Source organism: Colletotrichum paranaense (assembly GCF_030867605.1).
Source record: "Colletotrichum paranaense strain IMI 384185 chromosome Unknown Scaffold_20.1, whole genome shotgun sequence".
Lineage (NCBI taxonomy): Eukaryota > Fungi > Ascomycota > Sordariomycetes > Glomerellales > Glomerellaceae > Colletotrichum > Colletotrichum paranaense.
This window is the reverse complement of record NW_026848978.1, coordinates 477,565-499,585: the sequence shown is the minus strand read 5'-3', so window position 1 is coordinate 499,585 and position 22,021 is coordinate 477,565. Positions and strand designations below refer to the sequence as shown.

The window sequence follows — 22,021 nt, the reverse complement described above, 5'->3', positions numbered from 1 at the left end:
CGTGGGCGAGATAAATCCTATTGACCTTGCTAGGTAGGTGATTTCTTCGGGGAGTCTACGCATTGTGCCGTGCGTGTAGGATATACGTTGTGGAGGAGGTCGATGTGTAAAGACTAGGCGAATTGTTTGATGCAAATACTCTTCATTGACTCTCTCAGCTTCTTCAATTTATTCTTATAGATATTACAGGACATAGATCAAACATATATAGAGGTAAATAAAGCGGGAGAAAAAGAGGTCATCAATGGGGAATTGAACAAAAGGTTAGGTTGAGTGAGGCTCGAGGACTTTCGGGTTAATACTATGACATCCCCCTCATACCTCTCGGCCACGTTCCCCCGACCTCTTATGGTGAGAGAGGAGACAGCCAGGCCTCAGTACCTTGCACATTATTAGGGAGTATTCAGATGGGATAATTTTGAGATATGATGCAGCCTAGCGGGAGGCACTTACACGATGTGAAGGGTGCGGCAGGTAGAACCGACAGAATGGTACCGAATCAGATGACGTCCCGACGAAGCTGCACGTGACCTTATCGATAAACCATCCAACGCTACCTCGCCGACGACGATCTAGAAACTTTCGAAGGTTGCAGCTGCATCCACCCACTTGTCCCACGCACCTCTCCCTCTCCCATGTTAACCTCTCTCTTTCACCCCGATCCTACCCAGAATTGTAACAATTAACTCGACAGAGCGTTGCCACGGCCGGCCAAGATGTCGGCCATCTACAACCTTGAACCGCAGCCGACTGCGTCCGTCATCCTCCACACCACCCTAGGCGATATATCTGTCGAGCTCTTTGCCAAGCAAACACCACTCACCTGCCGAAACTTCCTCCAGCTTGCCCTCGATGGCTACTACGACAACACAATCTTCCACAGGCTCGTGCCGGGCTTCATTCTCCAGGGCGGTGACCCAACGGGGACCGGCAATGGCGGCGAGTCCATCTACGATGGCGGCGCATTCAGCGGCGAGCTGGACCCCTGGCCAATGGACGAGCGACGCGGTCTCAACGCCGGTCCGACGGGCATCGGGTTCAAGGACGAGTTTCACTCACGGCTGAAATGGAACCGGCGCGGGCAGCTGGGCATGGCGAACGAAAGTCGTCCCGATACGAACGGCAGCCAGTTCTTCTTCACACTCGATCAGGCAGACGAACTCAATAACAAGAACACGCTGTTCGGGCGGGTAGCTGGCGACACGATATACAATTTAGCGAAGATGGGCGAGGGGGAAGTCACTCCGGGCACGGACCGGCCGACGTACCCTGTCAAGATTACAAACGTGGAGATTCTCGTCAACCCCTTCGATGATATGGTGAAGAGGTCAAGGGTTGCGACCCAGGCACCCAAGACTGTGGTCATTGAAAAGAAAAAGAAGAGGAAAGGCGGGAAACAGCTCTTGAGCTTCGGGGACGACGAGGGCGATGCCGAGGAGGTTCCGGTTTTGAAGAAGACCAAGTTCGACACGAGAATAGTAATGGATGTGGATGAGGAAGAGGAACCGGCCGCGAAGAAGTCGACCAAGTCTAAATCGAAAGGCAAGGCAAAGGTGGAAGCGCCGGAACCTCCGCCACGAGACGAGCCAGAGCCCGAACCCGCTGAGGAGAAGCGGACGGCACCGCCAAAGGAAATGCCATCAGAGAAGAAGAGCGCCATTCCTATCCGACTTCAGGATTCTCCGTCGCCAGAGCCTGAGGTTCGCGACACCAAGACGGCTCTCGAGAAGACAAATGAGGAGATTGCCGCTCTTAAGGCCTCGATGAAGCGGAGCTTTCATTCCGAACCGGTCAAGGAGATCAAGAAATCTGCACTGGAAAGCATGATTCCCGAGACGTCAATCCGGGGGAGGAGGAGAAGGCCCGGCGGTAACACGACTAGCCGTGAAGACCAACAAGCTCTCGATTTCTTGAAAGCTTTCAAGTCGAAGTTGGATCAGGCGCCGCCGGAGGAGGCTCCGGAGAAGGGAGACGGACCCACCTCTGCAGCCGAGGAGGGGGAGCGCAAGGAGGACAAGGTGGCCGACGAGGAAGCGGAACTTTGTGATCTTCACTTTATTGCCGATTGCCAGAGTTGCAAGGCGTGGGATCAGGCCGCCAAGGAAGACAGCGACGACGAAGGGTGGATGTCACGGGCGCTCAGCTTTAAAGCGGATAAGCTGGGTAAGGATCTCAGCTATCGCAAAAAGGCTGAGGAGGAGCTGGTGGTGATTGATCCCAGGGAAAAGGCCAGGACACTGCAAGAGGAGAAGAAGGCATCGCGAGAGGCCCGGAGCGGAAACTCCGGACGGGAATGGGATCAGGCACGGAATGCAAAGATGGCCAGAGCTTCGGCTCTTGCGGGCAGAGGTGCAAGGTAGTTTTTCTGAGAAAATATCAGGGTATCTGTAGGTACTCTCGACAGGAACAAGGGTTTTGAATGCGACTCTGTAGGGCGGGACAATGATGGGCCAGTTAAAACCAATGATACCCCTGAAATTCGAAGCAAAGATGCGAGAATCAAAGTTTTGGAGAGCCGTTGGTAATTATTTGTTCCCACGATGCTATTCAGACGACGAAAAATTGGCAGTTGGGGAATGGGCCGTGCTTGAAGAGCTGAGATCGAAGAATCAGCTAGGAATCGGAGTAAAATGACGTTGGTAAGGTACCTTACCTTGAAGAGTGTACGGATAAGGGGCCAGCTCCCCGCCTGGTCCCCACACGCGTCATCGAGATGACCTCGAGGGAGACGGCGGGAAACGCCGAGGAGGAAAGCGGCAGTTCGGCCGAGCCCAAAACCCTTGTTATACTGTATTTGGTAAATCTGGGTGGGAAGTGCAAACATTGCATTCGGAAGATGCTATGAGAATTGATGCTTTGACAGCTGGTGCCAGGATGGCGGGGTGTTTTATTGTTCGCCTCAGTTTTGAGTATGATGATATGTACTCCGTAGGTACCGCTGCCAATGGGCTCCAACACATTTCCTTTCACAGGTGACATCGTGACAGTGTCGGTGAGGATCGAGATGAAGGTGATTGCTGATTGGGCCGGACGATCTGTCCCGTGTTCAAGGGACCTCATCCTGACCCGTCCGTCCCAGTCGAGGACCCCCGAACGACCACGGTTCCCGTTATGAATTGGTGTTTGGATGGGGCTCCTTGACGGTCCCAGGCCCCGGTGGCCGGTGGCCGGTGGTGGGCTGGTGCTTGCAGTTCTTCTTCCTTCAGGGGTCTCCACTCGGGTGACGGGGTCTTCTGGATCCTCAGTTTCTCGTGGTCTCAGTCCCGCATGGCTGATAATGATAATACAACAACGATATTGTTCCCCCGGTCCAGACACCAGGCAGCTTCAGATCTGACCTTAATTCTTCTAGACTCTTTGAGCCTGTGGTCCCTTCTTACTCGGACAAGAAACGGCCTTGTTATATTTCCTTCAACCCTCTTTTTTTTCTTTTCTTTTTTGTGAGGTGCATGTCACGAACTGGTCTCAGTTGCTACCTAAGCACACGCACATACCTAACTTGGAGAGACAACCCCTTCTCATCCAATTATCCTCTTTTAAAACATTCACATTAACCCACAGTACACGACGTGGTAGCGACATCATCCCCCCCACCACGCACCTTGGAAGAGGACGAAGGAAAAAAAAAAGTGAGAGACGCGGTACGTCTGCAGCAGCCAGCCAGCAAACTGCAGTCAGCAGCAACACCGCCGCCATCAACGTGCAACGACCAAAGCACACAACCTTGAACCGTCAAGTCGAGCCAAGCACCAAACCCGCTGACGCCTGACGCCTCACCGTAAGGTACCGTCATCTGAATGTGCCTTACCTAACACAGCGAACACTCACCTTTTTTTTTTCCTTACCAGAAAAAAAGAAGCGGTAACCTCTGCTGTCATTTAGAGCTTTCGCAGCATCCTCCGCGACCGAGACAATCGCACCCTTGCGCCGAAACCCAAGCCCGACCTATCGCGACAAGGGCTTCTTTGCCGGCCCATAGTTGGAATTGTTGTTGTCGGCTTTTTTCTTCTTTCCTCTCTCACACAATAGACTTCCTTTGCGAAAGCTTCTCCAACAGCTTTTGGCGATTGACTCAGGCTTCCCCCTCCTCCAGCCTGCCCTTTCAGCACTTTGGACATAGAGAGAGAGGTCCCCCCCAGGCATCACGACCCAACGACCGACCCCGAACGTATATAGAACCACGAGATCCGTATCCTCATTTCACCATCCTTCTTTCAGTCACCGTGCTTTTCCACGCCCGACGACTTTTCGGCTTCTCACAGACCGTGGGATTTTTTTGCGCATGCGACAGGCGATTATCCGATTAGTCTGTACTATCCCGACCGATCCATCCGCCGCCGCCGCCGCTGCCGCTGCTCTTCGCTTCTCGACACCGTCGTGAAAAAGCAAAACGAGGAGGTGGTTTTTTCCTGGCTTGCTCTCGGCGACTACTGGTACACAGGCTGCCTACAGCTTTCAACCCGCAACCCACCAAACGCGGCCGCCGCGAAAAGATTCAAACGACCCTCACCGAAGCAGGCGACCCCCGCGTCAGCCTATCACGTCCGCCTCAAAGGCGCCGCATCAGCCGGCGACCTGGCCGATTGAATTCTCCCAACGGGCCACACAACTCGTCTTCACCCGAACCAACAAACCCCCCAACGAAGGCGCATGCACATTCCCATGTCTTCGAACCCTCGAAAGCGACCAGCGCCAGGAACGATACCCACCATGCCGATGCCACAGGTCCAACAGTCATTTCCCAGTCCGACCGGCGATCAGTTCTTGCGATGGGGAGGGGCAGCGGACGCTGCTACGGGCCTTATGGACGGAACAGGGGCCCAGGCCGTCAACTCGTACGGCCTCGTCCCCGGTCAGCAGCAGCAACAGCAGCAGCAGACGCCGCAGCAATTCGTGCAGCCCACACCAAGCCCCAACAATGCCGTCGCGCGGAGGCAGATGAACAGAGCACTCGTCCCGACAGGTGCGAGGCAAAACTTCGACTCGTCCAGCGACCCTTGGTCCTTTGTCGGTGAAGACTCTGCGCTCCTGCAGCAGCAACAAGCAAACGGAAACATGGCCGAGACCGACAACGTCGAAGTCCTGGAGGAGATGGCTCGCAAAGCCATGAGGGAGGCGCAGCAGAAGCGGAAGCAGATTCCACCGTTTGTGCAGAAGTTGAGCAGGTAAGCTAGGTTCCCGTACCTCCAAAGTGACGAGAAGGCGTATTTTGTTGGAAGTAGGTTTTTTTTGTACCCATACTAATGATACACAGTTTCCTCGACGACGATAAGAATTCTGAGCTCATTCGGTGGTCGGAGAAGGGCGACTCATTCATCGTCCTCGACGAGGATGAATTCGCGAAGAAGCTAATTCCCGACCTGTTCAAGCACAACAACTATGCTTCCTTTGTACGACAGCTCAACATGTACGGCTTCCATAAGCGGGTCGGCTTGTCGGATAACTCGATGCGTGCAAGCGAACGGAAGAACAAGAGCCCAAGCGAGTACTCGAATCCCTTCTTCCGACGAGGGCACCCGAACCTGCTCTGGCTCATTAACAAACCAAAGAGCGGTAACAAGGGCAAAAAGGGCGCCAAGAATGCAGAAGTCGAGGGTGACAGCGAGGAGGATGCCGTCAACATTGACGACGGCGTGACACAGGGCTTTAGTACCGCCAGTGCACCCGCCAGCAAAGCTCTGCCGCCCTCGGGCGACATGCCGATACAGAAGAAGGAGATGACGTTGATTCGGGAAGAGTTGGCCAAGGTGCGCGAGCAGCAGAGGATGATCATGACGGCGATCCAGCGGATCCAGCAAGACAACACGGCGTTGTATCAGCAGGCTGTCGTCTTCCAGAGCCAGCACGACCGTCATCAAAACTCCATCAACGCCATCCTGAACTTCTTGGCCAACGTGTTTAGAAAGACACTCGAGGACCAAGCGGGCCCTCAGAGCGTAAACGACCTTCTCGCGAGCATCATCCCGAACGGCAACAGCTCCAGCTCGGTACCTCAGGGAAGCGTCGTGGATCTAGGCGACTACGTGCAAGCACAAACCTCGGCAGGAAACAACATCAATATCCCAAAACGCCGGCAAGCGTTGCTGCCGCCCATTCCCAACGGTCGTGCGAATACGGTATCGCCGTCACCAGCTAGCGGCTCCGCGACGCCTCAGCCGTACAACCGCGAGATGGGCACGGTCACAGAACTGTTTGACACATCGCCCGGCGACCACACATCACCAACCAACTATCTAGCCCAAGAGCTCGAGTCGAATCCCCATGAGAGCATGATGAAGATTATCCATGACACAAATGCTAACAACTCATCTGGCATCGATCTCCCCCACGTCGTCAACAATACCCCTGCCACAATGAGCAACGACCAACGGAACAAGATGCTGAACGCCATGGCCGGTCGATCGTCCGCAACACCCTCAACCAACGCTCCCCAGTCCTCCAAGCCCTCAATGTCAGCCTCACCCAATCCCCCAGCTCCCTCCGTCACCGCCACGCCCGATACACCGCCGCCCATGCCCGCCGCACCCGGCCTCTCCCTCTCGCCCATCATGGGCTCCGCCGCGCCGCCACCTTCACTACAGCAAATCAACTTCAACCAAGAGGATCTCGCCGCGCTACACCGCATGCAGGAGGAGCAAGCCGCGAAGCTGGACCACCTCTCCAGCATGCTCGGACCGCTCAGCCCTTCGGGTCGCATACCCGGCATCGACGAGAACGGCAACGTGAACGGCTACTTTGACGGCGACCTCGACATTGACCAGTTCCTGAACCCGGACGCGTTCCAGGGTGACAACGCGTACCCTGGCGTCAACTTCAACGGTGACGGAAACGACTTCAACTTTACCCTCGACGGTTCGGGTCCCAATAACGGAGGGGGCAACAGCAACGTCAATGGCACACCGAGCTCCACCGGGACTGAAGAGGTTCCGCGGGATAGCTTCGATGGGATCACTGACAGCCCCGACCGCGGTAACAAACGCAGACGTGTGGGTTGATGATGGATGCATGACTAAAAAGGGGATTCCCCTCTTTTCACGACTTTCTTTTTAGCAGCACCATAGGTGGTGCAACGGTCTTGATCATCAAATTATCCGAGGATGAGAAGAATGCTGCAGAGGGTGTCTCTCTGTTCTTCTTCTTCTCTATGGAAGGCGGCGGTTTTCTTCGAAATAACTTGTGCGTGGACAAAAAAGAGCATGATATCCAAAAATTGCTTATTGCTTTCTCTGTCTCTCCCTCTCTCTTTTCCTTCTCTCTTCCCCTATTTTGAATTGGGTTGGGAAATTAGGGACTGGGTGGGATGGGACGGGTGTGTGTTCTCTTGCTTCGGGGAAGGACTCGGGGGTTCCCCCCCCCCATGATTTGAGGTTGCAAAGGTGGCAAAGTCTTTTGATTTTAGGAATTTGAAAGCTACGATTGAGCAAAATTCCTAGGATGGATGGGATGAGATGGGATGGTTCTTCTTTTCTGTAAGGTAGAATAGAAACTTCGCCGCTTACGGGTGTGGTGGTGATCTCAATGCTACTCTTGATGAACAAGTAAATAATTACCTTGACGTATGACGGTGGCAAGGTTGAAGTTGATTTACAGATGTTGTGGTGAGGGTTGGCTCTTTACCACCGTAGGGGGCAAGGGAAGCGGTTCTCGTGATGTACTTTCAACTTGCAAAAGGTAGGCGACACCTTGGGGCTCTTGGTCGCATTCACCCTCGAAGGGTCTACCGCGTTCATACTAAATACACATCTTACTTAAACATCCGATCCACATCCAGTATCAATCTTGGCGTTGCGGGCAAAGTGGTAGTTAAGAAATCTACCATGTGGTTGTTTTTGTCTGCTCCGATTGTCTCGACCCATTCCTTGGTACATAATGATGATCATATAACACACGGCTTTTTTGATGCTTAGAAGAAGCTTGGCTAGTCCCTTTCAATCGGGCTTCGGTGCCGATCACGTATTGTCACAAGAATACCTGCGAGCGACCAAGCAGTGTCAAGAGAAGCCTGTGATTAACATTTCCTATCAGCAGGTAGCAGAACGCGTTGCCGCATCGCCAACGCGGAGACTGTCGTCAAGCAAGTTGGATCCTACTGAGACCGAGGAACCGTTACGGCGCAGTCGTTGCGGGAGGGATTATCATCTTTGGTCTCGTCTTGGGTGCTTTAATAGCAGTCCCCGTCAGTTTGGTTTACACCACCTCCCCCCCCTTTTTTTCGGTTTTTTTACATCCTGCAGTTGTGACCATCACAAAGTGAACACACCCATCACACGTTATAGCGATCTTTCACAGAAAAGCATTCGAGGTCCGAAAAGGAAGCAGGTGTAAGCCAGTTCAAGACGAAATGAACAACTGACGCCTAATCCACGCTTTATGTGCTCCAAATAGATACATACATCAGCAAACCCAAGCAAACACCCTTATGCCTATTTGACCAGTAGCTCACATTCCTTTTCTTGCGTAAATGCTCTGTTTTCTAAGCTTGGCTCCCCTCTGCAATAGCTGTCAGTCAAAAGCGTTCATAGTACACATGACAGGGAAGGTGTTGTAGGGAAAAGGGTTTCATCCTTACCATGTACAAAATATACGGCAAAGGCACAAACGCAACAGCGAAAATGGCCAGAATCATACTCGACCCGAGCACGTCGAACCGGTAATACATGGGCGGGATGAACAGCGGGAACGTAGCCCCGCACATGGCATTGAACAGCTCATTCCCAGCCAAGACGGAACTGACGTGATCCGGGTACGACTCGGTAAGGTAATTCAGAATCGAGATGTAGAGCAGCAACCCACCCGCCGTGAAAAGCGACGACCCGACAATGGGGACGAGATAACTTATCTCGGGCCGCGCCGTCCACCCAAACCAGACCAAGCTGGCCGGGATGAAGAGGCAGCCGACCATGGCCGGATGGAGGTGCTTCTCCGGCTCGATGTTGCCGTCGCGATCAAACTGCGGCTCGATGCGTTTGCGGTAGTACAGGAAGAACGGCGGGATGGTGAGCAGGACGCCGACGATGAGACCTAGCAGCGCGATGCCCTGTTTGCCGGTGCCAAAATGATATACTTCCCCGTAGGCTGACGGCAGGGCCTCGAACCAGATGTACATCAGCCCGTAGGCGAAGGCACTATACAGGTTCAGAAAGTAGACGGCCGGCTCGGTGAGGACCAAGGTGAAGGGCCGGACAAGGTGTGCTTTGAAGACTTCCGTGCCGGCGGTGTAATCCGCGCGCAGCTGCGCCTCGCAGACGAAACCCGGGTCGCCCGTCACTTTCCGCAAACGCATGGCCCGTCGATACAAGATGTTATCGGCGCTCGTCTCTGGCAAGAAGAAGATGAGCACGACGAGAATCCAGGCGGCTAACCAAGACACGATCCAAGCGGACCAGGTCCAGCCCTTAAGCTCGACGGCGAAGCCGCCGACGATGGGCCCGAGAGTGGGACCGGAGATTCCGATGAGACAAAAAGAAGCCATGGCGTAGGTGTGTTTGCGGGAGACGAACATGTCGTCCAGGATGCCGGCGGCGGAGCCGAGGACGGGGGAGCCGAAGAAGCCCGCGAGGAAGCGGAAGCCGAGGAGCATGCCGATGGAGGTGGCGAGGGCGATGGGGATCTGGGCGAGGCCGAAAATTGTGAGGGCGGGTATGTAGATTTGGTTGCGGCCGATCTGGGGAATCTCGGAGAGGGGGCTCCAGACCATCTTTGCGTTCTTGTCAGTATAGGTAAGGTAGATGAGAATAAGGGGTAATCGAGTGTAGACTCACTGGCCCGAGCCCATAGCCTAGGACAAAGACTGTAAGTCCTAGGAGGGCGACGACCTCCGAGACGCCGAATTGCTGGCGGACGCCGTGGGTGCTGACGGTGTAGATTGATGCGCCTGCGTAGACGGCGATGACGAGGAGGCAGATGTGGAAGCTGACGATGGCTTTCTTCATGACGGACCAGTTTCTCGGGTTCTGTGGTATTGGACCCTTAGCTACGATGTCCAAAAGGTGAGAGTGAAAAAAGGGGGTTGCGATCTTTGTTACCTCTGGGTCGTTTGGTAAGAACTCGACGAGATGGAGACCTCTTCTATTCTCGATGCCATACTTTTCCCACGTCGTACGGCTGATTGTCTGATTGCCCGGGATCTCGCTATCTGACTTCTCAGAGTCTAGTGAAAATGCTCGAACTTCGGTGTGTCTCGAAGCATATGAGAGTCTTCAGTTCGAGATAGACCGCGTGTTAGTATACCGCCTTTGCTCTTACATGTGAACTTGTAACTCACCCCGAGCCTGACCGATCATAGCCATTTTCCGTGTATCTCTGACGGATCAAGGGATGTCTCTCGTCAAAGTATTGGAACGCCGGATGCCTGGCCCTGGTGACGGCTCGTATGACGTGCCATGCCCAGGTGTCTCGAACGATCTCGTTGAAGGTCATGTTGTAGAGTTCGGATCCAGGGTTCGATTGGTGTGAACCTGGAACAAGACTTGTTTGCTAGGAATTCAACGACAGGTCGATCCTCTATATGAAAACAATGAGAGTGAACAGTAACGAATTCGAGTCGGTGGTCCGTCAAGTTTCAACTTTCTGAATTGTCGAGATGACCGTCATCGTCCTAAGCAACGAACAATGTAAGATTTCTTCTTTCTTGATAGTCCAAAGATTGTAGATGGCCGCGGGCTGCCGACACAAACGCATTGATTTTCGCCTCCTTGTCGAGAAGAAGTGAAGTTGTGGGAGCCGTTGGGAACTCGTTTCGCTGTCCTCCGGGGGGGGGGCACACGGTCCCCCCTCCTCTACTTGCCCGGATACGTTCAGCGTGAAACTCTGCAAACTGAGTTGCGCAAATGTGGTAAGTCGGAGAGGTGTGGCATGGCTGAGCGGTAGGGGCTGGACCCAAGGTAATGAACAATGCACTTCCTATAGCGGTCAATTGGTTCGAGCATCCTCCCAGACTTCCGGGCGGCGCGTTCCCGGTTCGAGTTCCCACTCATTTTTCGTCCCGTCCGGTCCCGCGGACTGGCCCACCTACCCGTATGGGGCCGTGTGCATCCCTCCCCCCAGCGACCATGGCCAGTACTTGGCCTGGGCCGGGATTGTTTCTATGCATTTGACGTCATTGAAACAAATTAATCTAATCATCGTACAGTTAGAGCGAGGAAAACATTGGCGGGGTGACTGTCGCTGAGCAGTGTATAGGTGTTCAACATATCAAGTAAGTAGGTATGCCAGAAGCTCTCGAAACTATCTAGCAATCATGTTGCTCACTGTCAAGCTGAACTCAACATTCTTGGATACATTTTGCCATTATCTCGGATGCTGTACTTGATTTCGTGTTCTCAAGGTTGGTACAAGACAGGAAAGTCTCGTCGAGGCAAACAACCTTGTATCAAGTGAAGTTGAAATCAAAACGTTCGCAACATAGTTATAAGTTGACTGTCACTCGTTAAGTGGGGGGCGGCTTTCATGCGCGCACCTACTGGTAAGTACCTTGGTCCGCGGCAGCAGCTTGAGTCGGCACCCGGAGCTCAATGCACCGATGCCGGGGGGCCCAATGAAGTGGTCCACCACATAACTTTAAACATGCAGTCGCATACATCCAGCATGTATCCAGCTGGGAGCTAGCTTTGCGCCGTCAACAACACCAGACGACCACACAACAATTCGAGTCCGCGATCGAGACCACCAGACAAATCTCCAACATGTCCGTCACATTACATACGAATCTCGGCGACCTGAAGATCGAAGTCTTCTGCGAGAGCGTACCAAAAACAGCAGAGGTAAAAAGGACCCCTTCCCAATCATCCCCAGACTTTCCCTTCGAATCCCACCCGCGGCCGTTCACCCACCACCCTCAATCGTATCGCGCGACACTCTACCCAACGGACGACTAACCAACACCCTCTCTCAGAACTTCCTCGCCCTCTGCGCATCACACTACTACGACGCCTCCCCCTTCCACCGCCTCATCCCAAAATTCATGGCCCAGACCGGCGGGCCGGCTCACCCGTCGCCCCCGGACAACCCAAAGGGCGGCCGCTCCATCTGGGGCGGCGTCTTCGAGGACGAGATCCGGCCGGCCCTCAAGCACGGCGCGCGCGGCGTCGTGTCCATGGCCAACAAGGGGCCCGGCACGAACGGCTCGCAGTTTTTTGTCCTGTTTGACAAGGCGCCGCACCTGGACGGGCTCAACACCGTCTTTGGGCGGATCATCGGGGACGATAGCACCGTCACGCTGGGCAAGATTGAGGCGGTCGAGGTGGATCGGAAGAATCGGCCCAAGGAGCCGGTCGTGATTGAGAGGGTTACTGTCCATGCGAATCCGCTTGCTGGGTGAGAATGGGGATGATCCGTTGGAGGTCGTGAGGGACTATGAGGAAGGGAGGTTTCGTGGATGGCTCCGTGGGTGGGAGAAAGGATGGATGTGAGGGAAGAATTCCCTGAAAAGCTATGATACCCGTACGTCAAAACGGCCCAAGACTGTCCTGACGGCACACAATGTTTAAATGAAAAGAAAGGCTTGCTTCTTCTAACCCTTGCCCAGCCGGCTGAGTGTAACTGTTATATCCTACCAAGCAATGGTGTGGTGTTTCAAGCCATGTTCAAGCCGTGGGAGGCGTGAGGATGCGGAGAGACTAGACCGTGGCGTTGGTACTTGCGAGTCTCCTGTATTCGTCCGTTCCGCTCTGATCACGATGCCTCTAAGAGGTTCCCCCAGAGTCTCTATAATCTCATTCTCCAAGAGGAGACTTTCGTCAATGATGTTAGAACTTCGCGCCCAAAGCGGTTGGTCTCCATGGCAAGGAAAGCGAGGCTTTCTCTAGAAACTTTGTAACTTCGTGCCCCATCTGATTCCAGGTAACAAGGAAAGACATCGGAACACAGCTTCTAGGGAGAAAAAGGGCCCCCATGAAAGCGCGAGAAGACGCGCTGGGTGCGAAAGCAATGTGTCTTCAAATCATAATGAATACAAACCGTTTTCAGCTTTCTGGCAGATCGGACCAGCCATACAAAACTCTCCGTTCAACTTAGCTTAAACGTAATATAGGTTCCCTACCTATCTATCTCATCACATCAAGCACCAATCCACACAACATCAGCAGAAAAGACATTAGTATTTAGGCAAAAATATGAAGAATGAAGTTTCATAATTCGCCTTCGCTCTAAGCTACCATGGCAAAAATCTGCGAGGCACACCTACACAGCCAATTCAGGGCTAGGTATACAACTCGAACCCCCCATAATGCAAAAAAAAGATATGGAAAACAAGGTAACAACAGAACTACCCAAACCCCGCCTATGCGAAGATACGGCCAGAGTGAGTGATGAGATCGCCAAAAAAGGGGGACACCAAAGGGTAATGATGAGAAGAAACAAAAGTGTGTTTGACATATCCTCCATACGGGGTCATTGACACCATAACACATGTGTATGACCATTCATTTATAACAAAAAACCCAACTGCCCACTGCTTCTTCATCTTCATGGCGCCGGCGGCGCAGCAGCAGCAGCAGCCTTCTCCGCCTCAGCCGCCTCAGCCTCCGCTCCCGCCTCTCCTTCCTCTTCCTCTTCTTCTTCCTCTTCTTCGACTTCTTCGTATTCAACCTCCTCTTCCTCCTCCCCCTCGCCCTCCTCCGCAACGATGCCATTCTGCCTCTCCCAGACCTGCCTCCGAATCATGTCGTCCTTGGCCTTCCTCGCCCGCTCCACCTCCTCAAAGCCGCCGGACTTCTTTAGCTTCCCCTCCTCGACAAAGTTGGACAGCTCCCTCTGCAGCTCGTTCCCCTTGCGGCCCTCGAGCTCCTTCTGCCTCAGCTTCTCCGCGCGTTCGATGGCTTCGAGACGGTTCTCGTGATTCGGCTGGAGCGCCCTCACCTCGCCGAGGACACCATCCTTGGCCGCGTTCGGGTCGAGACTGTTGCCGATGCCGTTCAGGCCCTTGGAGAAGTTGCGGGCGCTGCCGGCGCTGGCGCCCGTCCCGTTATCTTTTAGCTGCTCCTTGGTAGCCTGCTCGACGAGCGCAAAGGTCTCGGACGCCTTCTCCAGGTCATCCTGCAAATCGATCATGAGATCCTCCATAAGGCGCAGCTCATCACGGCCCTTGCACACGTCCTCAAGCTCCTTCTCCCAGATCTTGGTCCATATAGGCTTCTCTTCCTTCATGTAGTCCTCCACCTTCTTGAGCTCCTTGGAAAGCTTCGTGATATCCATGGCGACAGTCTCTAGTTGCCTAGGCAGAGGCCGCACACCACGGAGAACCACATCTTTGCGGAGGTCCTCAACCAGATCTTGCAGGTCGTCGACCTTTGTGACGAGCCGATCGGAATCTGTATTGAGCTGCTCGCGACCCTTGGTGACGTACGCATGACCGGTTTCGCCATCAATGGTCGGTATCGAGGCCTTGACCACCGCCGCCTTGACATTGCTTGCCTTGCTGCGGATGGCTGACATTGAGCCTTGGATCTCCGACTGGAAGCTGGAGTAGGCCTGGCGCATGACAGCAAGGTCACGGCGCAGAGTCTGGATCTCGGTGATGTGTCCAGAAGCGAGCTTACGGCCGCCAGCAAGGCTTACTGACTTGGATCCATCAGCAGGCGCAGACACCGCCGGAGGAGCGGCAGCAAGCCGGGCCATCTCCGCAACCGCCTCTTGCTGACGTTCCGAAACTCGCTGGAGGGCCAGACCTTGGTCGTCTTGGTTCTGCTTCACATCCTGTACTATCTTCTTCAGTTGTCCAATGCCCTCATCGATATGGCGCTTTACTTCATCGAGTGGCTCGACATTCAAAACCAACACTGTTCGATCCTTGATATCTGACAGATCTTCGAGCTCGTGCCTAACCCCTGATACGGGGTCTTGAATGTATATCTCTGGAAGATCAGCACCATTGGAGTGTGTGTTCCAAGAGAACTTTTCGATAAACGCCAGTTGAAGGCGTCCAATCGAGAGCTCGCTGTACCCCTCAGGTAGCACAAACTTCTTGACTTTGGACTTGTATTGCAGGAACAAAGTGAGTTCTGTGGTCAAGGGCGGAGACTGCTCGTGAAGAAAACTGGCGTCGCGCTTCTTCTCCGGGGTCTTGATCCCTGATGAGACCTTGGGTTCATCTTTACGCGGTGGATCGGGCTTGCCATCATCGTCGTCGGGTGACATTATAGGGAGATCATCGCTCATAGGGCCTTTCAGTGTAGCGCTGGGTTTAGGGTACTTGTCTTCCGGCGTTTGTATCGTTGGGCTTTCGGGCCTGCCTGCCGACAGCTCCGCTGCGGCCTCGGCACGACTCGGTGCAGGAGAGGTATCTAGTTGCGGTTGTTTCGAGGCCCGGTTTTGGCGGAGCGTCTCTCGGGTCTGAACAGCACGCAGAGACTCCCGGACTTCGCCCCGGCCACGGTTCGGTATCGGGGAGTTTTGTGATGGCAGCATGGGCACGCCATTCATGGCGCTGCCTAGGTGCTTAGATATTTGATACTGCGAGTAACGCCGGGAAGCTCTTCTCTCCAGATCACCTCCCTTCTGCAAAGCCGCAAATGCGCTTGATTGCTGCTTTGGAGGAGGCGGTGGCGGCGGGAACGAGTCAACGTTGACTTCTCCAGACGGCGCAGAGGGCATCGTCGCCTCATCGCCGGGGTAAGGAGGCATAACGGGTATGTTTTGCATCGTCGTGCTAGACATGGAAGACTGCTCTGAGTTGACGGAACCTCGCGACTGGTCTCTCGGGGGCAGGTGTCGACGACTTGGAGAGGTGCTTGTCGGGGCGGCACCGGCAGATTGGGAGGATTCCCTCTGAGCGTCTGGTCGATAGCCATTCTGAATGCCCTCCTCCAACAGATTCGTCAACCCCGTGTTCCCACTGCCAATCGTACTCGTGCTCGTCGTCCTCTCCGGCGCATTAGCTGAACCCCCGCTTTCCCTGTCTCGTGGTTGTTTTTGCCGCAACTTTTGCTGTTTGCGCTTCAGGCCATGTAGCAGGTTGATAATGATATCTCGAATTCGTGGAAGGTATTTCTCCAAGCTTTCGGTGCTCGCTTCTTGGCTCAAGGTAGACTCTAGTATGCTTCGTAGCAGTTCGGGAACGTTGCCTAGGTCGGAGGTGTCCACATTGATGGCAGTGAAGGCTCGGCATGCCATGTTGAACTCGTACCCTAGTCTAACGTACACATCGGAAACCTGACCGTCGGTAGCTTGGCCGCGCGACCATTGTGTGAGAGTTTCCAGGAGTTGTTTGGTTGCGACTAGCAAGTGAGTAACGCTCTTCTCAATTTGCGATAAGGGCATGGCTGAGCTGCTGCTGGTAGAATTCTGTGGATCGAAACTCGGTCAGCTGCTGACATACAAGAACAGTGGTGGCAGAGGCTCAAGGACTCGTTACGCAGTCACCGTATCTGGTGGAAGCTCGAGGGTGGCTTCCCGGATGTTGGAATGCGTAATCAGACTCACATTTGACCTCCGCATCCCATTTGGCGGGGCGGATCGGTTCGAGGCGTTGGAAGCTCTCGGCTGCATACCGGTACCCGGTGATATTGACCGGACGGGCACATTTGGTGGCGGCCCAGGTTCGGCACCTGGGGAGCGCCGTTGCATGCGCTGAGAAGGGGTCGGCGCCTGCATCGTAACTCAAGTCGGCGGGTTTTCTGTCTTTGCGATGATCTGGTCCACCTCTTCCTTGCGCTTCCCCAAACAGATTCTCCGAGACAAGGTACCCAAAAACTTAAGCCGAGTGAGTCGGGAGAAGCGTGTGGAAATGGCTGGATTGGCTCGCAAACGTTTATTGAAGCAGAAAATTGAAGTTCATGCCACGGGAAGCAAAGACAGCAAAGGACGGACTCTGCGAAGCTGCTGCCGAGGTGTATGTGCGTACGTCGGGGCAATATGGTGAGCTTCGTCTCATTTGATGCCTAGTCCGAGGGCGAAGAGATCGATACGGCGAACGGTGGTCGGCGGTAGGGAAGCCGTCCGGTTCGGTACGAAGGGTGAGTGGGTGTTCTGTGGGCGAGATGGAAGCTGTAGAAGCAAGGGCTAAAACGCGTCCCGAAGAAGCGAGCGGAAGTTCTGCGATATAGGTGGTGGGTGAGACGTTATCGGGGACGCCGTCGATGGCGTTGTCGTCCGTAACAAGATGTGAGGCGCGCAGAATGTCGCAGATTGTGTTATTAGTAGCGAAACCTCAGGGAGGAAAAGTCGACAAGCCCAGGATCGGTTGCAGATGGCAGAGCGCAAAAAGGCATTGCAGAATGCAGAGCAGGGTGCACAGCACAGCAATTAGGATGTGGAATTTCAGGTGAAGTATGTATGTACGAGGTACAAATGGTAGCACGTATATGCAATGTCGAACCGTGTTCGGAAAGCGGAGAGGTCTCTGGCCGTATCCGTAGCTTTTTTTCGGCCCAAAGACCCAGAACTTCTACAGCCCAAAGATTGGAAAGGCCCCCAAGGCCAGGGGGACGGGACCGCACACTTTCCATGCTCTGCCTTTTTTCTTCTTCAGTGTTCTCCTCTTTCTTTAACCTTGCCCTTTGGCTGTTTCTATGCCCTGGTTCGCCGTCATCCCCCTCCCCCAGTCAGAGAACGGAGTACCAAAGGTAAAGCATAAGGTACGGAGTACCTCGTGGCACGCGTGGCACGGTACTCGTCGGGTGTACTGTAAAGCGGCCCCCCCAGTCCAAGTCCGCTGCCCGTCACCTCATCCTGACAGTGGAGCGCTGACTGGACTCCTTCCACTGGCTCCTCGGTGGCTTGACACCCCGGTCAAGGATGAATCCAGGGTGCACGTGCCCCGTTTACCAGCCACTCGATATGCAACTCGGTACCACTCACCAGGGCACTCACCACTCACCACTCATCGTTCATCGCCACCACTCAACCACTATGTCAACCAGAACCAGGAATATCACACTCCTTGAGCCTGAAATTGCATACAACATCATGGATGAAACACTAACGAATGTTTCAAAACATTGATAGTCTGTGATGTTTGCTCTGTAGAGCGGGGTGCACTACGAACATCTCGAAGCTAGTCCTCATATCGTATGGGAACATCTCAACTTCATCGCGATGGACGCCCACCTGATATGCACTATCTCGCATGTGCAAGATACAGGATGGAGAGAAGCGTCCGGGCGTTACTCCGGCTAGCTCCAGAATTGTACGGATAGATGCTCTTTCTTCAGACGCCCTGATGGGGTAAAAGCCAACGAAGCCACGGTCAGTGCATTCAAGCTTTCCATTTATCCTCCTGTCATTCGAGTCTACCAGACCACCAAAGAGTAACGGTGTGTTTGCTCGACGTCTAAACCCTGCGAGCCGTTGTCAGAGGAAAACGAGTCTGGTGTTTCAACCTTTTCCCTCCTGGCTGGGCTGTCCATGGCTCAGTCGCGTCCTTACATCACCAGACTGCAACCATAGGGCCAATCCTCGAGTGGTTCGTTGTACTTTATTCTCCATGATCTACGCCACGAACCATTGAGCTCTTTCGAAATCTTGTGCTAGCAGTTGCATCCAGAGCTTGTCATTACTGGAATCCTGGCTACGTTTCTTGCGGTTGACAGGTCGTGACAGGGCACTGCGCCACTCGCCAAACTAGAAGATCACCTTGTCCTTTCCTCCCCCCTCCCAGAGTCATGGGTTCCATTGGCACCAAGTGCGGAAAATAAAGCATGAACATGGGCTACAGGGACCTTAACCCGACTCCAAAACCTATCGTGCTTCGTTCCATACCTCACCGCATTCTACAAAAAAGAGCTCAGCCACACCTGCTTCCTACTAAGACGCCAGCATCCTTCGCATGAAAAAGAACGAGTGTACCATGGCACTCGCCAACGGATGCAACACCCACGGCGTCTCGAACTTGACATGCCTCGCTATCGATCTCGCGATGGTCGTCCGCGGCGAACCTTCAGTGAACATGAAGTCGTGCATGAGCTCGTCCGTCAGCCGCTGCACCTTTTCCATACGGGGGAACATATCCTTCTCAAACGCCTCGATCCTCTTATCTAGATATCTGGGTGCATCTGCACTTGCATCACTGCTCTCGGCGACGGCGCTGATGATGGCTTTGGCCAGCTTCATCGCATCCTCAAGCGCAACATTAACTCCCTCGCCAGCAAATGGCGTCATCAAGTGCGCCGCATCTCCAATGACTGTCACGCCGCGCCGGTGCGGCCAGGTGAAGCCCACGGGGAGCATATAAAGCGACCTAGGAGTGCACTCCCCCGCAGCCTTGATGATCGCCTCGGTGAGCTCCGGAGCCCAGTCCTGATATAAGACCAGAAGCGCCTTCTTGACTGCCTCGAGGTCGTGCGGATCATACCCGCAGACCTCGGGAGACGCCCAGTCCTCCCCGCCGCCGCCAGTGCTCGACGCATATATGCTCAGGCTGCCATCGCCCATCTGTTGAATCGAGAGACGCTTGCCGTCGCTGTTGGCAAAGACGCTACCCCTGTTGGCAAGCTTGTACACTTGAGGAGCCGTCTCGGCCGCGTTCGGGATGCTCATGCCGAATAGCTTGATTCCCGTCCACAGAGGCTTGATATCCGGCGCCAGAAGCTTGCGGACCTTGCTCCACGCCCCGTCTGCGCCTACAACCAGATCGAAACCACCAATACTAGTATGTCCAAACACAAGACTGCCGTCTTCTCTGACTTCCTTGAGTCGGTGACCCCATTTAATCATATCCGGCGGAAGAGACTCGGCAAGGATCTCACGCAACTTGGGCCGGTCAATCTCCGGACGCTCCTGTAGCGAGCTGCCGAGCCCCGTCGCGGAATTGACGAACCACGGCTTGTTGTCCTTGTCGACGATGGCCATGTACTGGCCGTCGTACCGCGCGTGCTTGAGGAACTCGTCAAAGAGGCCGGCCTCCTTAAGCGCGGCCAGCCCGGTGTCTGTATGTAAATCCAGACTCCCGCCCTGCGATCGAAAGTTTGGCGAGGCCTCGCTCTCGAAGACGGTCGCTTCGATCTTGGCGAGGTGTAAGAGGCGTGCTAGTAGACATCCTGGAGGGAGATTTGTCAGTTTGCACGCTGACTGGGCAGATCCGTATGAGCGTGGTCGTGGTGTAGTACGGATGTTTTAAAAATAAGCAGCTTACCTGCAGGCCCTGCTCCTATGATTGCTATCTTGGGATTTGACATGGCTGACAAGGGCTATCGGGTGAGTGATGACAGTTCAACTTCACGTAGTTGATGCTCTTAACTGATGGGTCCAATTAAAGATACTGGGGTAGACAACGCAAGTGCTCTGCTTAATTTGACAGGCTCGAAGGACTTATAACTCGTGTATTGAAGTTCTTGTTTGGCGAGGATAGCGCGGTACATTAGATTATCTCCCAAGGCAAGACAATCGGAAGGAAGTTCGCGTGGACAGAAGCGTGTTAAGTACATGCCACCGGATTAGTAGTGCCGGAATTGAATCAACGACGTTAGTCTGCCCGTTTGGCAAGCATCGAAGAAGGAGGATACCTAGACGCGGCTCTCTCGCACCTGCATTCGCTAGTACTCAAGCACAAACGCACTAGTCGTTGTCATCACTCGAAAAACATCAGAGAAAGTGTCCAGGAACATGTCGTATGTGGCTAGGGAGGACGGTGGCTTCTTGAGTGGTTGCGTAGAGTCCCAAGATAATTGCTCCGGAATCCCGTTTTACACGAACTTTTAGACTAACAGCTTTCCTGCGAAACCCGTTCCACGTTGTAAGTCGCACTAGACATGTAAAAGGCGATGACGCAGCTGAGCATTACAGCCTCAAAATAGTGCAAAGCTTAACGCCGAATAGCCGTGACCTCACAGCCGCAAGATCCGGCTCCAACGAGGCTACTCTTGGTGACAAGCGACAAAAATTTCGTGTTGTGTTGCTGCAGTGAAGTTTGAATATCAGAAAGGGATGCTGCCATCTCATCTTTCCGAGTTCTGAGTGGTCAAGTACCAAAGTACCTGGCTTCAAGGCCTGTGAGGCACAGAGAACCTGAGAAGAGTGGAGACCCGCTCAGCCGTCCAGTGCCGTCCTCGTCGCTTGAGGCTCTGTCTGCCTCAGGCCACAAAGGCATCGAACTCGGAGCTTGCACTTCGGGGAATCCAGAAACCTTCAATTGATCACATCCGCCCGAGCTGACTGCCCCCCCATATAACCTCGTCCATCAACAAAACCAAACAAACCGCCAAAATGGTCTTCGCCTGGAAAGCCGCCGGTATCACGTGAGTTCAATTGACGAACGCCCTTCTCCCGAGCCTTCTTTGCACCCGTTGCAATTGGGCACCACCCGCGACCAAAGCCGAGAGAGAAAAGGAAGGAAAAAGCTAACCCGGCAACCCCCGATTTCCAGCTACAACCGCTACCTCGCCGTCGCCTCGCGCGTCGTGCGCCGCAGCTTGAAGGAGGACAAGAGACTCATTGCTGAGCGTCGTGGAGAGATGGATCTCCGTTTCGCCAAGTGGGAGGTGAGAAAGCGATCCGAACATATGGCGATGGGCATCGAACAGAATGGCTGACTCCAATGTACCGCAATCGCAGAACGGCAAGCAGGGCGAGGTCAAGAACCTTGCTGAGGCCACCGTCAACGCTCCTCCCCCTTCTTCGTAAATTTCCGAACGGACACACGTGTGAGAGAGACAAAGAGGGAGTTGCATCCGAGGGTTGTCGAGGGATAGATGGGGAATGATGGGGAGTGAAGACACCCTCCCCGGGTACCCGCCGGCTTCAGCTTGACAGTTGAGCTGCTGTATCATATGAAAAACTGGGCATAAAATCTATCAATCGAAATGCCATGCTAAGACTTTGTTGATCGATCTAAATTGAATACGTGCACTGCCAGGGGCCGGTGATGAAATGTTGCGATGTCGGGGGCGGGTTGCGGGTGACCAGCGCGCGCTTTCGCTCGACGTTGGCCAGTATGTTGGGCGTGCTTTCCAGGTTCCCTCCACCCAAATTTGCCCGCCTGCCGGACAAATTCGGTTGTGATCAGTCAATCACTCCATGTTTCCCGTTCCATATACCCGTAATTTGCAACAACACCAAATTCGCAGTTTTCATGTAGAGACAAAAGACG

General features: G+C 54.0%; 7 protein-coding genes across 7 annotated transcripts; 4 read left to right on the top strand and 3 right to left on the bottom strand.

Annotated features, from left to right (window-relative positions):
- Positions 1-716: 716 nt before the first annotated feature.
- CPAR01_15687 (cyclophilin type peptidyl-prolyl cis-trans isomerase/CLD) lies at positions 717-2,360 on the top strand (the record flags this gene model as incomplete). The annotated part of the gene is made up of 1 exon (XM_060499935.1): positions 717-2,360. The coding sequence occupies one exon, from the start codon at positions 717-719 to the stop codon at positions 2,358-2,360; it is 1,644 nt and encodes a 547-aa protein (XP_060341511.1).
- A 2,350-nt stretch (positions 2,361-4,710) lies between these two features.
- Positions 4,711-6,995, top strand: CPAR01_15686 (HSF-type DNA-binding protein; the record flags this gene model as incomplete). The annotated part of the gene is made up of 2 exons (XM_060499934.1): positions 4,711-5,165; positions 5,255-6,995. 2 exons carry the CDS (start codon positions 4,711-4,713, stop codon positions 6,993-6,995), a joined length of 2,196 nt encoding a protein of 731 aa, XP_060341510.1.
- A 1,444-nt stretch (positions 6,996-8,439) lies between these two features.
- On the bottom strand, positions 8,440-10,419 carry CPAR01_15685 (major facilitator superfamily transporter; the record flags this gene model as incomplete). The annotated part of the gene is made up of 4 exons (XM_060499933.1): positions 8,440-8,490; positions 8,570-9,706; positions 9,762-10,197; positions 10,265-10,419. 4 exons carry the CDS (start codon positions 10,417-10,419, stop codon positions 8,440-8,442), a joined length of 1,779 nt encoding a protein of 592 aa, XP_060341509.1.
- A 1,265-nt stretch (positions 10,420-11,684) lies between these two features.
- On the top strand, positions 11,685-12,319 carry CPAR01_15684 (cyclophilin type peptidyl-prolyl cis-trans isomerase/CLD; the record flags this gene model as incomplete). Its single annotated transcript, XM_060499932.1, has 2 exons — positions 11,685-11,762; positions 11,894-12,319. 2 exons carry the CDS (start codon positions 11,685-11,687, stop codon positions 12,317-12,319), a joined length of 504 nt encoding a protein of 167 aa, XP_060341508.1.
- Positions 12,320-13,464: 1,145 nt separating this feature from the next.
- On the bottom strand, positions 13,465-16,590 carry CPAR01_15683 (actin interacting protein 3; the record flags this gene model as incomplete). Its single annotated transcript, XM_060499931.1, has 2 exons — positions 13,465-16,281; positions 16,420-16,590. The coding sequence occupies 2 exons, from the start codon at positions 16,588-16,590 to the stop codon at positions 13,465-13,467; spliced, it is 2,988 nt and encodes a 995-aa protein (XP_060341507.1).
- Positions 16,591-18,741: 2,151 nt separating this feature from the next.
- On the bottom strand, positions 18,742-20,111 carry CPAR01_15682 (tetracycline resistance protein from transposon; the record flags this gene model as incomplete). Its single annotated transcript, XM_060499930.1, has 2 exons — positions 18,742-19,973; positions 20,069-20,111. The coding sequence occupies 2 exons, from the start codon at positions 20,109-20,111 to the stop codon at positions 18,742-18,744; spliced, it is 1,275 nt and encodes a 424-aa protein (XP_060341506.1).
- Positions 20,112-21,138: 1,027 nt separating this feature from the next.
- CPAR01_15681 (uncharacterized protein) lies at positions 21,139-21,555 on the top strand (the record flags this gene model as incomplete). The annotated part of the gene is made up of 3 exons (XM_060499929.1): positions 21,139-21,170; positions 21,299-21,413; positions 21,487-21,555. The coding sequence occupies 3 exons, from the start codon at positions 21,139-21,141 to the stop codon at positions 21,553-21,555; spliced, it is 216 nt and encodes a 71-aa protein (XP_060341505.1).
- Between the last annotated feature and the right edge of the window lie 466 nt (positions 21,556-22,021).